Raw genomic sequence first — 14732 nt, 5'->3', positions numbered from 1 at the left:
TGTTGCATAGTGAGACCTTGTCTTAAAGCCAAGTGAAAATGAAGCCAGATCTTTAAATCAAACTAAAAAGACCCTTTAAAGGTCTTTAAAATGCAATTTTTTTAAAAGAAAGAATATGTGTGTGTGTGTGTGTGTGTGTGTGTGTGGCTGTTGGACACATGTAGACTGACTCATGCAGAGTGAGTTCCCCTCAAACCCCATGTGTATTTGGGGATCAAACTCAAGTGTCAGGCTTGGTGGGAAATGCCTGTCTCTTCTGCCTGTGGTTTTATTCCTGGTAAATCTTATTTTAAATCTTTCCCAAGGCTTGCCTGGCAGAAAACATCTGAGGAGGGAGTGTCTTGGCAAGCATGGGTCCCATCTTTCCTTTCACACATGCTTTTCACCCTCTTCAAAAAACCAAAGCTTTTCTCTCATTATCTCCAAGTGGCCAGCCACAAAAGTTGCTAGGGCGGAAAGAGATGATAAGCTAGGTTATTGTGTCTCAAACCCTTTCTAATCAAGCCATGTAGGCCTGGCTGTCCTCCCAGCTTTGCCTCACTGAGATGTCACTCCCAGTCAGGGCAGTACAGGGTCACAGCAGTTGCAACCACCATGCCCCTCCACTTACCAAAAACGAAGGAGTCCCAAGAAGACCCCAGTTCATTTCCCAGACCTCCTGTCAGATGGCTGACAACAGCCTGTAACTCCAGAGGGATCCAACATCCTCTTCTGGAGTCTGAAGCCACTGAACTCACAGTCAGGCACACACACACACACACACACACACACACACACACACACACACAGCAATTGCAACTCTGAAACTACCAGCAGCAATTTGGCCTCAAGGGTTGCTTCCAGGCAGGAATCCTGTTCCCTCAGGCACGGGCTCTATCACAGTCGCTAAAGGAAACTATCTAAATCTCTATCCTTCTATAGCATTCAGGATTCAAAGGTTGAGGTGAAATTCTCCTAGCTCAGAGAGGCTGAGCAGCAAGTAGCTAGCCTTCTCTTCTTGCTCCTGACTCCTGGAAGTGAGGGGCGTCCTTCTGCTCAGCTCCCACTAACGAACCCTCTGCACTTAGTCCCTCCCTGACACTTCTGATCAGCTAGCCTTCTGACTCACCTCCTGATCTCAGGTTCATTTTATTTAGTCAATCGAATGTGACACGTCTTTGCATCGTTAACAAAAGCAGCAGAAACAAATGTAACACGTTAACAAAAGCAGCAGAAACAAATGTAACACGTTAACAAAAGCAGCAGAAACAAATGTAACAACACACCTTTACACAGTTAAGACACTATTACACAACAGCATGGGAGACAGCATGGTCCTTGACTTTATCCCCCAAACAAAGTGTTGTAATGCGATGGTTAATTTTGATTGTATACTTCATTACAAGGAGACCCACCTAGAACAGTAGATATCTGGACATATCTCTCAGAGTACTAAACCCCCCCCCCCCCCGGGGTGGAGGGGAAGCCCCACCTTGAATGTGAATACCCATACCAGAATACCCATATCACGGGCTGGAGTCCCACAAACTGGATAGAGTGGGAAAAAGGAACAAAGCCAGTGAGCACCTTTTCATGTGCCTGCTTCAGATCTGCTCAGATGTGAACAGGCAGCTTGCCGTCCCTGCTCCTACCTTCCCGCCACAACTGGACTATTTCCTCTGCACTGGAGAGGCAGCGTGAGCCCCCCCCCTTACATTGCTGTCTGTTATTTCCTCACAGCAACCAGGAAGCCACTAATATGTACAGGGCTCGCATTGCGTTGAGTGTCACTGGTCTCTCAGGGATAATGTAACACATGAGGGAAGAAGGAAAAAATACAGGAGAGCGTGTGCGTGGCTTAGATGTGGACACTGCCTCCTTTTACAGTGTCTCAGGAGACTGCCAGCCTACTCTACTGTCCTGGTTAGTTCTTGTCACCAACTAGAGCCATCTGAGAGGAAGGAACCTCAATTGAGAAAAAAAAACGCCTCCATTCGGACTGCTCTGGAGGCAGGGCTCTGGGGCATTTTTTTTTATTATTTATTGTGTATACAGTCTTCTGCCAGCAGAGGGCACCAGACCTCATTCAAGGTGGTTGTGAGCCACCATGTGGCTGCTGGGAATTGAACTCAGGACCTCTGGAAGAACAGTCAGTGCTCTTAACCACTGAGCCATCTCTCCAGCCCTGGGGGCATGTTCTTGATTGCTGATTGATAGACATGGACACCCCCTGGGAAGGTGCATGCTCTAATTTCCTCCATGATGGACTGTGATCCCCCAACATGTGAGCCAAATAAAGCCTGACTCCCAGGTTGCTTTAGGGCTTGGTGTTTATCTCAGCAACGGAAAGCACGGGATACATTTCCTTGCGTGCTGTGGACAGCTGTGGAGCTCCCGGTGACCATTAATAGCAGCACAAGCGGAGCTGCAGGCAGCACAGGCTGAGGGCTGCTGGCCGACAGGACCGTCAGGGAAAGCCAGAGTTTGCCAGCAGAGGCATTCCCTGACCTCTAATCAGAACCAGATTTGAAGCTGAGCGCTTATCTTCATGTGGTCATCGTCAGCGGCCCTGACTACCCCTTGTGTGCCTGTGAGTGCAGTGCAGGTCAGAGAACCAGAAGTTGTTGAATCCCCTGTGGCTGCTGGGAGCCAGACTCCAGCCCCCTGTGTGAAACAGGCTTTCTTTTGGGCCACCAGCCAGCTCCGAAATCATCATGTGGAGACTTATTAGTTATGAGTGCTCGGCCTTGGCTTATGCTGTCCCACCAGCTCTTATTACTTAATTTAGCTTGTTTCTCTAAATCTACGTTTTACCTCGGTTTTTTTTTTAACCTTTCTTTCATCCTGTGTGTCCTGCCTTCACTGCTTGCCTTGTGTCTGCCTGTCTGTCTGGCCCTGGGTGTCTCCCTGTCTCTCTCCCTCATTCTTTCCTCTCCTATTCCCTGAGTGTCGCGTCTGCTGCGCAGCCTGTGTCTGAGAACGTGCAGAGGGTGTCGGGGATTGACAACACAGAGACTTGTTCAACGATGTAAAGAAAACTTTAAGCAGGCCCCAAAAAGGTTCAAGAAAACTTCCTAAGAAAAGCTCCCACCAGAGAAGCTTCTGCTCTCTCCTCTCCCCTGGCTGGTTCTGCTCTGACCCCAAAAACTGATCTGGGCATGGCAGAAGAGGCAGTTAGTCTTTGGACAAGGTCGAGGTCAGGGTGGTTTCTGTGGGCAGGCCTTTTCCAGGAACTTATTGCCCCCGGGCATTGTATTGTTTTTAGTACAGAAGGGGAAGTGGGTCTCTGCTCAAGGTCTGGTGTTCCCACAATTCACCCCTTTTTATTTTTAAATGAGGCACTCCTGGCTTAGGTCAAGTAGGGTCACCCTCCCTTTCCCGTCCTTGGGGGACCTTGAACCCCTGTCTTAGGCGGGAGGGGTCTTCCCCACAGGTTGCCCGTCAACAGAGCGTCCCAACTTTAAATCATCTGTAACCAACCTTCATGGCTATCGGGATTGCCATGGGCTAAGCTAAGCAATACTTGGTTACGGATCTCTTGCCTCTGGAACAAGGCACGTTTGAGCTCGGCATAAAGCCAGAATGCCTACCGCCACTGCCACCATTTCCAGGACCCCCATTGACATAGCGCCTCTCCATCACCGTACCCATCACCAGATCTGGGCCATAACATTCTACCAGCCTTCGTCTGTTACAAGGGTAACCCACACGTGATTTACATTCTGTTACAAGGGTAACCCGCATGTGATTTACATTTACAATTTGATAAAGTTTACAATTGTTCCAAGATCTGCTCAGGAAAGCATTTAGAAAGTGCACTTGCACAGATACATTAGGTACAATCATTGATGTTACACATGTAGCATTATGAAAAATATGAACAATAGGCTTGTTGCACTATCCACAGAGTACCAATTTGTTCCTGTGGTGATGCAGTTTGTTGATTTAACGTCAGCTGATTATGCGACTTGAGTCAAAGTCTCCTTTTTGTCGCATTAGGACAAGTTGCATCTCTCCAGAAAAATACACTGGCCTAGGCACGATTCCAGAAACAGGAACCACCAAGTCTGATATTTCAAGTGACCATGTCCTGTTCAATTACTGAAAAGAGGCTTTTGCCCCTCATCACAGTCCATACCAATGTCCAAATGTTTTAAATGGGTCCTTTTATCTCTATTGGCTTCACGATGAAAACTCATGGGTCCGGAAGGTTGATGCAGCAGGTCTGTTGAGAAACTGGAAATCTCGAACCGACTGTTTTCTTTCTTTCTTGGGCTCTAGATTCGATGACATCAAGGGTCAGGAACACTGATTTAGGAGATCTCACTCAAACTGGCTTAGGTAGGCTCCCATGGTCTCAGGTCCAGTTTTTCTCTGCTCCATGAGGAAGCTTTTATTCTTTTCCTACAAGAAAACACAAACATGCCCTCGACCCCAAATTAGGGTCTTCTCCACTGTCTAGTGCATGGATGTCTCCATTTGACCTGAGCAATGGTTGCTCAAGTTCCATCATGCCAGAATCTGTCTGAAGCTCACTGGCATTGACATTATAAAAATTTTAAATGAGGAGTGTATTATTTGATGAGTCATATGGGGACTGGGGACATTATTCCCCCTTTTTTATTTTCTAAAAAAAATTTTTTTGAACTGTTGAAGCTGGACCATAATAGTAGAAGGATTTGTCTACCCTCCTTGGTTGACTATCTAGGTAAATTGGGATTACTACTTAGATTATTTGTAGATGCCCATTAAAAAGGACATATCCATTAAATATTTCCCAAAAACTTCTGAAAAATCACTCAAAGATTGTAAACTATACTGTGTCCAAATAACTTTTGAAAATTATTTGAAGTCTGTGAGCAGTCTTTCCCAATCTAACCTGTAGAGCTCTCACTAGCTGACAAGGCCTCATTTGCATCTTAAATTTTTCTGTTAAAACATTAACAGACTGGCTGGAGGTTCCTTTTGTCTATATTTAAAGCAATCTAGGTGGGTCTCTGCTCAAGGTCTGGTGTTCCCACACCTGAGCCTAGATTCCTCATCTTACTAACTCTCTCTGCCTACCAGCCTTGTCTACCCCTCTTCTGCCTGGCTACTGTTAAGCTTTTTATTAGATCAATTAGGCGCCTTAGGCAGGCAAGGAGAAACAGTAACCCTCTTTACATAATTAAGCAAATGCAGCAGAAACAAATGTAGCACACCTTTACACAGTTAAAGTAATGTTCTGCACATGAACAAATGTAACACATCTTTGCTTATTAAAGTAATATTCCACAGCATCTGCAATGGCAGCAAGCGCTCTTAACCACCGGGCCGCCATCTCTCCAGCTCTATCACGTGAATTTTAAAAGCAGAGTGACACTTAGTGTGGTGGTGCCTGCATTCAGGAAGCAGAGGCAGACAGATCTCTGTGAGTTCAAGGCCAGCCTGGTCTATTAGAATAAGTGTGGGATTACACAGTGAGACAAAAAAAAAAAAAAAAAGCATGAGTACGTATTGGAGCGTCAGTGTATAACACAAAAATGTTCTCTAAAGTCATGAAGGAACTATCGTTTTTTTAAGCCTCAATTAATTAGGCTTAGTGTCTCCCTCTCAGAGCTTGAGATGTGAGACTTTTGGTAAAATACACAACTCTGAGCTTAGTTTCCAAATATACAGTGAAATCTCTAATCACCACTCAGACTCTTTCCCTCTGTTGACCTTGCAGGGAGAGTTTGAAGACAGATGGCCAGAGGCCTTCCAGGATCAGACCTCCAAGGCTGCGAACAGAGATTAAATGGGAAGTGCAAGGAGGGGGAGCCGGAGGAGGGGTGGGGAGCAGGCTGGGCGTCTGTCCTGTCTAAGAGGGGCCTGGGGTAACAGAAGCGTTTACCGCACTCATTCCCCCGTGGCGCTGGACTGCATGTGTCCCGCCTACTGCATGTGACCACATTGTGGCAATTTTGTGCCGTGTTCTGAGGGAAGAGGAGACTCAACCGTGGCCAGGGATTGGGTCCTCTGTGAACCTGCCTCTCCAGCAGGTTTGCCGTGTGGAGGTCTACAGGAGCTGAGTGAGCTGAGGAGATTTGAAGATTGGGTCATGGAGCGTTAATTGATTGGGATAATTGGATTTAAGAGATCTGTGAAGAAAAAAGCAAACACAAATAAGCAAAATGGAAAGGGGAAAAAAAACCCCACCAGAATAAGGAAAATGCCAGCAGTGTGAAACCAAGAGGGAGTGGCAGCGTGGATCAGCACACAGTTCTCAGCACAAGGGCTCCTGGCCCACATTGTGAGCTGACAGGGACTCAAGCGGAAGGGTGGGGGGACTGACTCAGTTGGTACAGTGTTTGCTTTGGCATATCTGGAGACCTGGGTTTGACCCCAGCACACCGCAGCTGGGTGTGGTGGAGCACTCTCGCAATGCCAGCACTTGGGAGGTGGTGGGAGGAGGATTATGAGTTGTGAGTTTGAAGCCAGCCTTGGCTAGGTAAGATATCGCCTCACAAACGGGCAAAGACTTGACCAGAGGTGACAAGAGGTGAAACAGAGGTTTTTCTCATTTTTACTCATTGCTTACAGGTGGATACTCAACACCTGTATCCAATGCCATCTCAAAGCTAACCTGCATTGTCGAGGCCAGGCATCTGGCATTGGGGAAGTCTCTGATAGCCAGCCAGTCCCAGGGACTCCAAAGAACTCAGTGTACCTCACCAGACTCTGCTAGACCACAGCATCTGGAGGGCTCCATGGTTCTCTGTGAATTTCTCCACTGACCTCTGCTGGATGCCCTTCCTCTGCTCTTCCCCCCCCTGCCCTCCTGCCCCCCCCCCAATCCTTCCTCCTGTTCACTGTGTGAAAGTTGATGCAGTCTGGCTGTGCCCTTCTGCTGTCTGACGTCTGCTCATCCCATATGGAGCAGCAGACACGTCCTAACTGTGTGTAGCTTAGTGAACCATTGCGTTTATTGGGTTTGCTTACAGGAGCATGGGTAACCCATAGGCAGTTAGTTATAGCACCGAAAAGTCCTTCCTACCCAGTTCCTTGGAGAACTTACCGGCAACACGACTAGAAAAAGTCTCCATCAAATTTTAATCCTCATCTGACCTTGTAAGCCTTTAAAAATCATTTTATCTTATTATTGTATTTATTTATTGTGTCTGGGGGGAGTGGAGAGGGTTGTGTACACATGCCTGCGAAGGCCAATAGAGGATGCTCTGAAATTGGAAATTAGAGCTACAGATGGTGGCAAGTTGCCCAGTGTTGACTAGGGTCCTCTACAAGAGCAGTGCACACTCAACATCTGAGCTGTCTCTCCAGTGCCAGACCGCTGGGATCTTGTGAGTTTTAGGAACTTCCTGAGCCTCTCGAGTTGTATTTATTCCCCTGTCTTAAGGACTGTCTCCCTCTAGCCCAGCCTGTTTCTGTTGGAGGACTTGGTTACACAGTACTCTGCAGTCCTTCCTTCCTACTGCAGCCGGGTGCAGTTTTTTAACAGGGTCATCTGCTCTGGACATTTGCCTGGAGCCTCCCTAGTACTCATTCTGCTCCACCTTCTTCCAGTCTCCAAACTGGAGCTCAGGCGACGATGCTGTCACTGACCCCTGTTCGCAATTCTAAACCTTGCAGTGGGTTTGCTTGCCTGTAGGTGAAAATCTATGAGCCCCCCCCCCCCGTGGGCTGCAGGCACAGCTCAGGTGGTAGAGGGCTTGCCTCAAACACACAAGGCCCTGAGTGAGATTCTAGCCCTGAATAGGCTGGGTGTTGTGTTGCATGCTTCTAACCCCAGGATTTAAGAGGTGGAGGTGGAGGGTTATAACTTCAAGGTCAGCCTTGGCTTCATGGGATTGAGGTCTCTTCTTACTATGGCATTATGCAGAGTGACCTAATATCTAACATCCTAGCCTAACATCTCTGCTTCATTCTAGCTGTGGCTAATTAATAATCCATAAGAGCAAGGATGTTGCCCCCCTGTGGTTTCCTCGGTGGAACATGACACACAGTGACTTTTTTGCTGTCCCAGTCACCACGACAAAAAGCAAGCTGGGGAGGACAGGCTTAGACTCCTACGTTGTTGTCCATCATTGAAGGAAGCCAGGATAGGAACTCAAACCGGGTAGGAACTTGGAGCAGCTGCTGCAGGGGCCATGGAGAGGGACTGCTCACTGGCTTGCTCCCTGTGGCTTGCTCAACCTGCTTTCTTAAAGACCCCAGGACCACCCGCCCAGGGATAGCACCACCCTATGGCCTGGGCCTTCCCACATCAGTCACTAATTAAGAAAACGCCCTGTAGTCTTGCCTTCAGCCCCATCTTATGGAGGTTTCTTTCAGCTGAGGCTCCCTCTTCTTTGACCCCGGCCTGTGTCAAGCTGTCATAAAACCAGCCAGCTCATTTATAAAAATGTCCACAGTACTGTCTGATTTCTAAATCCACAATCCCTTCCGTTGTACCTCCAGTCACGTTTTAAGCCACACAGTTAAATGGCATCAATACAAAAAATGTTACCTTTTAAAAACCTCATTGTAAGTTGACGCCTCCAAGGTGCACGTGTTAATGGGGTTCCAGGTGAGGTTTCCACCCACAATGCATTGCGTGATAATTCACATGAGGCTGAATTCATTCTTCAAGCATCTGCTGCTCGCCGTGGAGATGGTCAGGACCCTTTCTTCTGGGCTTCTGAGCTGTGTGGCGCATGATGTTACCAACAGCCACCCCATTGTGCAATTGTGTACCAGAAGTCCCAGTTCCTGTTTGAATTATGGGTAGCTTAGCACTTAGTGTTCCTTGGTGGACATTCCTCCATCTGTGTGCTGGACAGACAGGTTAGCATGTGACATGCCCAAGGTTTGACACCCTATATAAAAACAAAGCAAAAACAAAAAGCATTTTCTTTTCCTCCACCCAACATTCTCAGTCTCTGCCAACACTGCTCTGTGAGGTCAGCCTTTGGGCAGTCCACGTGAGGGCAGCCATGGGTGTCCTGTAGCTATGACAAAATGCCCCGACAAAGGCTTACGGGTGCTGGAGAGTTCAGTGAGCGACTAAGAGCGTGTCCCCCTCTTACAAAGGACCTGAGTTTGGTTCCCGTCACCCGTGTTGGGTAGTTTATAGTTGCCTGTAACTCTAGCTTCAGGAGATCTGATGTCCAATTCTGGCCTCCAAGGATCCCAGCACTCACATGCACGGACACACATACCTTCTCAGAACTTATTAGTAGTATTTTGGAAAGTAACTTTAGGGGACTGGAGAAACTCAGAGCTGGAGGTCACAGCCGATCCTGGTGGGGAAGTCTTGGCAGCAAAAGCCTGAGCAGCTGGGCACATTGCTCCCACTCCAGGAGGTAGAGAGTGATGAGTGGTGGTGGTCTCCTTGAACTCTGTTTTATTTTATCTTATTTATATATATTTGTTATTTTTATTAATTTTATTGAATACTTTAAAGAGCATATCCTGTTCATATTCTTTCTCCTCTCCCAACTCTTCCCAGATCCTTCCCAACTCCTTACCCAACCAACTTCGTATTCTTTCTCTCCAAAAACAAAACAGCAAGAAAAAAAAACCACTCATAAAACCAAACCAAACCAAAACAGGAAAAACAAAGGGAAAATCAGAACAAACTAAAAAAAATAACAAAATAAAAACATAGAGTCCGTCTAATGTTGACCCACTACGCCTGCCTGGTCAGGGGACCTGCCCTGGAGTGTGGTTGAGGTACCATGAACGCTCACTCCACTGGCGCTAACAGAGGTCCCTCTCCCGCACGTATTAGCTGCACAGTTTCTTGCTTGGGGTGGGTCTTTGTGCCCCTCTCCCTGTCTCAGTGCCTGGGATTTGTCTGGTTTGAACCTGCGCAGGTTTTATGAATGCTGTCACGGTCTCTGTGAGTTGACGTGTGCACCAGCCCTGCTTTCTCTGGCTGGCCTGGTTTTCTGTGAGTCACCACCACCTCTGCCTCTGCCTCCTAAGTCTTTCCACCCCCTCCTCTGCACAGAGCCTTAAGGGGAGGGGCTTGACAAAATGACCGTGCACACCGTCCAGTTGTGAGTCTCTGCTAATTCTCTGATGAGGGTGGACCGACGCCCTGCTCTATGGGCGTGGCGATATGTCATTAGGAGTCACTGTGTTGCTGTGGTCCTTTAGCAGAATAACAGTAGTCAATTTTCCTCTAGGACCATGACCTACTTAGAGTCTCCGGTTTTGGGCTGCTTAAGTAGTGTTATGCATGGGTTCCATCTCATACAGTGGGCCTTCAAGTCTAATAATAATAATAAAAAAGGAGGGGCCGTGGAAAGGTAAGTTTATCTGAGGAATCAAACCGTTGGGCTGTCTGGGCAGGAGGGCAGTGTGTGGACAGAGCAGGAAAAGCCTTGTCAGATGTACAGAGACAGGGAGGGAGAGGTGTGGGCCGGAAGAGTCTGGGAATTAGTGTGAGTTTATTCAGCAGGAACTAGATGCCCTTGCCAGAGGATAGGTTAGGGAAATATAGTGGCTTTCTTGGTAAACACAACCCCTCCGAGTTCTTTTTACCCCCAAACAATCCTTTCGCTTATTTGGTCGAGTCAGAGCTATTCTCCTTGGGATGCTCTCACCAGCACTGCCGTTTGGGGGCTCCACTTTGGATCCAACAACGACATCTGTGCCGCGGCTGCTCCAGTCTGTCTTCCAGTCAGGTTGCTGTTGTAGGCACAGGCCCATTGCCGGGAGTTTCACCTTTCTCCTCTGGTAGCACGTCGAACCTTCCAGCACCATGCATGCTCATCTGTAGGGACGAAGCGGCAGCTGGATACCCTGGCTCGATTTCGCCTTGTTTGGGGAAATAAGTAAGCTGTGTCTTCAGCAAGATGACCCCTACCATCGGGTTATGGAGAGAAACCAATAGCCTTTGCAGTAGCATGTGATGTCTGGGAATCCATGGGGTCTCTTTGCCCAAAAAAACTCAACAAGATAGAACCTATTCCTGGCGCTGGAGGTTTTACTTGGTGGCAGAAGATGTCTAGCTGGGCATTGTCTCCCCCATTGTCTGGTGATTCCCTTTAATTTCTCCTGATACTCGTATTAGTTTCAGGAAGCTTCTGTAGCCGTAGGTTTCCGTGCGGCTTTTCAATGACCCCTCCCCACGGCCACTCCTTTCCTCTTCTCCCCATCCTGCCCCTGTTCAATCTTATTTCAGTTTGCCCTCTGTCTCTTTACAAAACCACACACTTTGTTTCTTCTGCCCTGGAAGACCCTTTACAAGCTACCCATCCTCTGCGATTATTCACTGAAACAAGTATTTAAAGCTTAAAAGCTGGCATCCACATATAAAACATTCCGTATCTGTTGCTCGGGGTCTAGGTTACCTCAAGAAGATTGCTGCACATCTCATTTTCCTTGACGGTTACATAGTTTTCTTTGTGTAAACATTCCACGTTTTATTATCCACTCATCAGTTACTTGATGGACATCTAGGCTGTTTCCAATTCCTGGCAATAATGAATAGAGCGGCCATGAACGTGGATAAGCAGTAACATTTCGGGCCTTTGGGTATGTGCCCAAGAGCACTTGAGCTGGGTCTTGAGGTAAACCAACTTTGAGCTTTTTGAAGAATCCCCCCAGTCATATCCTGGTCAGGTGACTGACAGGCCCAATAGTGAAGTCTTTAGGGAGGAGGCAGTAGTATTTAACGTTCTAATCTTTAGGGCAGATCAGAATTTCCTTCTCCTCTCTGGCTGAAGGTTGAATTTAGATTCCCTTCTTTTGTTGACCAGGAGGAAGTAGTTCTCCTTTGAAAGACCTCCACAGAGTTCCGATGCCTCTGCCTTTGAGTACAGAATTTCAAATCTTCAATAAGGGCAGCTGTGAAGCTTCCTTTCTAGTTTTACTTGGGAAACAGCAGGTGGGGTTCAAAGCCGACCAGGGGGTTAGGGATCCACACTCTATGGCTTCCAAGACTGCTGCTCTCTGTCCAGCTACTTAATAGCACAATTTTGAAACCAGGTGGATTTTAACTGCCTTCTTCCCACAATGCAAGGCCAGCTTCCCATTTCAAGGTCGGCCAGGTCAACCCAGTGCCCACTTTAAATGTTGGAACGAGGACTCACTGCCTTCAGGCTGACACTGACCAAGAATCCCTGGGACTGTAGTGTACCTTAGTAACGATGAACAAATATGCCTCAATATTTAAAAAAAAAAAGTTAAGGAAAATACATGTAAGGGAAATTCTTTGGGCTGTTGGAACAGCCACGGTTTCCAACTTGGCGCTGGAGCGAGTGGACTAAAGCTGTCCTACTCTCCCTGTTTCTTTACTAAACCTAAACCTCTAAAACTTCTAAACCTCTGTAGCTCCTCTTTCTAACGTTGCTATTGAAGCCCACTGTCAGAAAAATGCCAAAGCAGTAGGCTTGGGCATTTTTAATTAATGTGTTCTGGCACTCAAGAGGCCAGAGGTATGGGATCCCTAGAGCCGAGGGTGGTGGTGGACATGGGTGTTAGGAATCAAACTCTTAACCCCAGCCATCATTCCAGCCCCTAGCTTTGGTCTGTCTCGGTGACAGGGTCTCGCTGTAGCTCCGGTTGGTTCCGAACTGGCAGCAGTCAGAAGCGACAGCCACCACGCTAGCAGCTAGCAGGGGACACTGTTTGACCTGAACAAGATAAACCTCATGGAGATTGCTTCCGAGGCTGCCAGCAGAGCCCAGGAAAACCAGATTCATGTTCTGCGGTTAGTCGGTGTCAGGCCAAAGCAGGGGCACAAATGCCGGTCCCCAAATGCAAACCCGGCTCCTTTTCCCCCTCGGGAGTCCCAGAGAAAGCCATTGTGATGCAAATGTGTCGCAGAGGTGTCCCGGGTCTGCAGAGTTCTTGAGTAAAACCCGGGTGCTCCTGGGTCCTCGATACGCGTGCTCAGCCCCGCGTGACTTCACGCACCCACGACACGGAGATGCTGCAGCGTCTGCGCTCCTCCCTGTGTCGGGTGCTCGCCGGTGCCTCTCCATTCCGACCTCCAGTGCGGGTCACGCGGAACAGCAGTCCCGGGCTCGCGGGATTCGCCGTGCGCCACGTGTCGCCGCCGCGCCACGCATTCCCACGCGCGCACAGCTTCGTCATGGCCTGCTTGCCCCGGGCAACTGCAACCCTGGCCCGCCAGGTACCCGCACAGCCAAGGGCGAGGGGGCGCCAAGACCAGCGTCCCGCGGGGTACTCACTGGGGATCACAGCGGGAGGGCGCCACGAAGTTCTTGGGGATCACCGTAGGGCGTCACGGGTCACAAGGGGATGCCACGGGAGGCTCGGGGGTCGCCACGGAGGAGAGGATGCAGGGACTGGGAGGCTCAGGGTCGCGGCGGGGGTTGCCACGAGGAGACTCGGGGGGTGGAGATGATTCATGGGTGCTTGCGGGTCGCCACAGGGGACTCAAGAGCTGGCTAGTGTTTGCAGAGAATTCTGGGGTCATCCTGGGGGTCTCTACTGAGGACATTACTGAGGACTGAGAAGTCACTGTGGGGATTCAGGGGTCGCCACTGGGAAAGCCAATGGGACTTGGGGAAACTCAAGGTTTTTCACTGGGGACACAGGAGTCGTCGTCTGGGATGTTGGGGTCGCTATCAGGGACGCGGAGAACTCGATGGTCGCTACAGAGACTTGGGCACCACCAGGATAGAGGGGATGTCACCAGGGGTGCGGGTGTCACGCCCTGGAAAAGTGGAGACTGAGGGAAACTTCTCTACCCCAAAATATCCCACCTCAGCCTCTGCAAGCTTGGACCCGTTCCTTCCCTCCTTCCCATTGCCTCCTTCCCAGTTACTTAGCAAATTAGCGTCCAGCTCTTTTTGCATCCCTGTCCCTTTCCCTAGTTAATTCGGAACTACGGAATCTTATTTATGTAATTGCCACCGGTATCAAGAGGTTTTGTTCTTCAAGCGTGAGGTTTTGGCCGCACCGAAGTACCAGGGACCCTGCGGGTGGAGAAAATGGTTCCAGCCAGTCCGTGCCCCCTCCCACTTCAGGCAGCCTGCCTATTGTGCGCCTGTGATTGACAAGACCACGAGGCTGAGCGCGCTCCGGAGACTCCCCCCCCCCAACCTATAAATGGCTTAAACCCTCCTTCTAGGCAACTCACTCGGACATTCGGGAGACAATTGCTTTCTTGTTCATTGCGGGTGAACCCTGGCACCTGGGTTAACCAGGAATTTAAGGAGCCCCTCCCTAAGCTTCTAGAAGATAAATCAGGCCTGGAGACAGTTGGGGAGGCTGGGGCATCAATCTGGCTGGAGCTGACCCGGGGTGTTGGACGGTTCAGGCTTGGCTTTTCTGTCTCCTGTGATGGTAAGTCCCTTGATGAGGTTTCCGCGATGACCCTCCTGACTTTGCTTAATGGAGGTTTAATTATTTTTATTTTCTAGGATTGCAGTAATGGATGCTCAGCGCCCTGTGCTGGAGACAGAGGATCAGAAGTGGCTGAGACTTTTAGGGTAAGCCATCTGCAGGAGGTTCAATTGGGGGTAATGGATTTCAGGTTGAGATTGGGGGTGGGGTATTTTAACTTGCATAAGTTTATACATATTTCTTGAAATTTAAATTATAGTCGGGGATGAAAAAAGTCATTTGAGACTGTCACCAGAACAAAATTTACCTAGCAGTAAGCTGCTTGTTTTATTTTATTAATCATGCGTTTTTTTGGAAGAGAGTCAATTGATGAATAGGAACCTGAGGGGTTTTGCTGTTGTTGTTAATTGTGTCAGCTTAACCCTTCACTCTGCTTGTCCAAGAAAAAGGCACTGTGTCTTCTGTCCTTA

The 14732-nt window shown here is 48.7% G+C and overlaps 1 protein-coding gene across 4 annotated transcripts in view; it reads left to right on the top strand.

The window, feature by feature from the left end:
* Nucleotides 1–14732, top strand: part of Bcat1 (branched chain amino acid transaminase 1) — a 74671-nt gene that overhangs the window by 12466 nt on the left and 47473 nt on the right. For 2 of the 4 annotated variants that reach the window (XM_040743589.1, XM_005072930.3), the window contains exons 1-2: nt 12863–13084; nt 14340–14408. In XM_040743589.1, coding sequence (XP_040599523.1) covers nt 12878–13084; nt 14340–14408 — 276 coding nt within the window. In that variant the 5' untranslated portion in view covers nt 12863–12877. Of the gene's footprint in view, nt 1–12862; nt 13085–14032; nt 14263–14339; nt 14409–14732 lie in introns of those variants that run through there. The other 2 variants (XM_013115523.3, XM_013115522.3) reach the window with 2 other exon arrangements.

This window comes from Mesocricetus auratus, unplaced genomic scaffold, assembly GCF_017639785.1.
Source record: "Mesocricetus auratus isolate SY011 unplaced genomic scaffold, BCM_Maur_2.0 Super-Scaffold_100001, whole genome shotgun sequence".
Classification (NCBI taxonomy): Eukaryota; Metazoa; Chordata; class Mammalia; order Rodentia; family Cricetidae; genus Mesocricetus; species Mesocricetus auratus.
The sequence above is the reverse complement of the archived record's forward strand: the minus strand, read 5'-3'. Positions and strand labels throughout refer to the sequence as shown.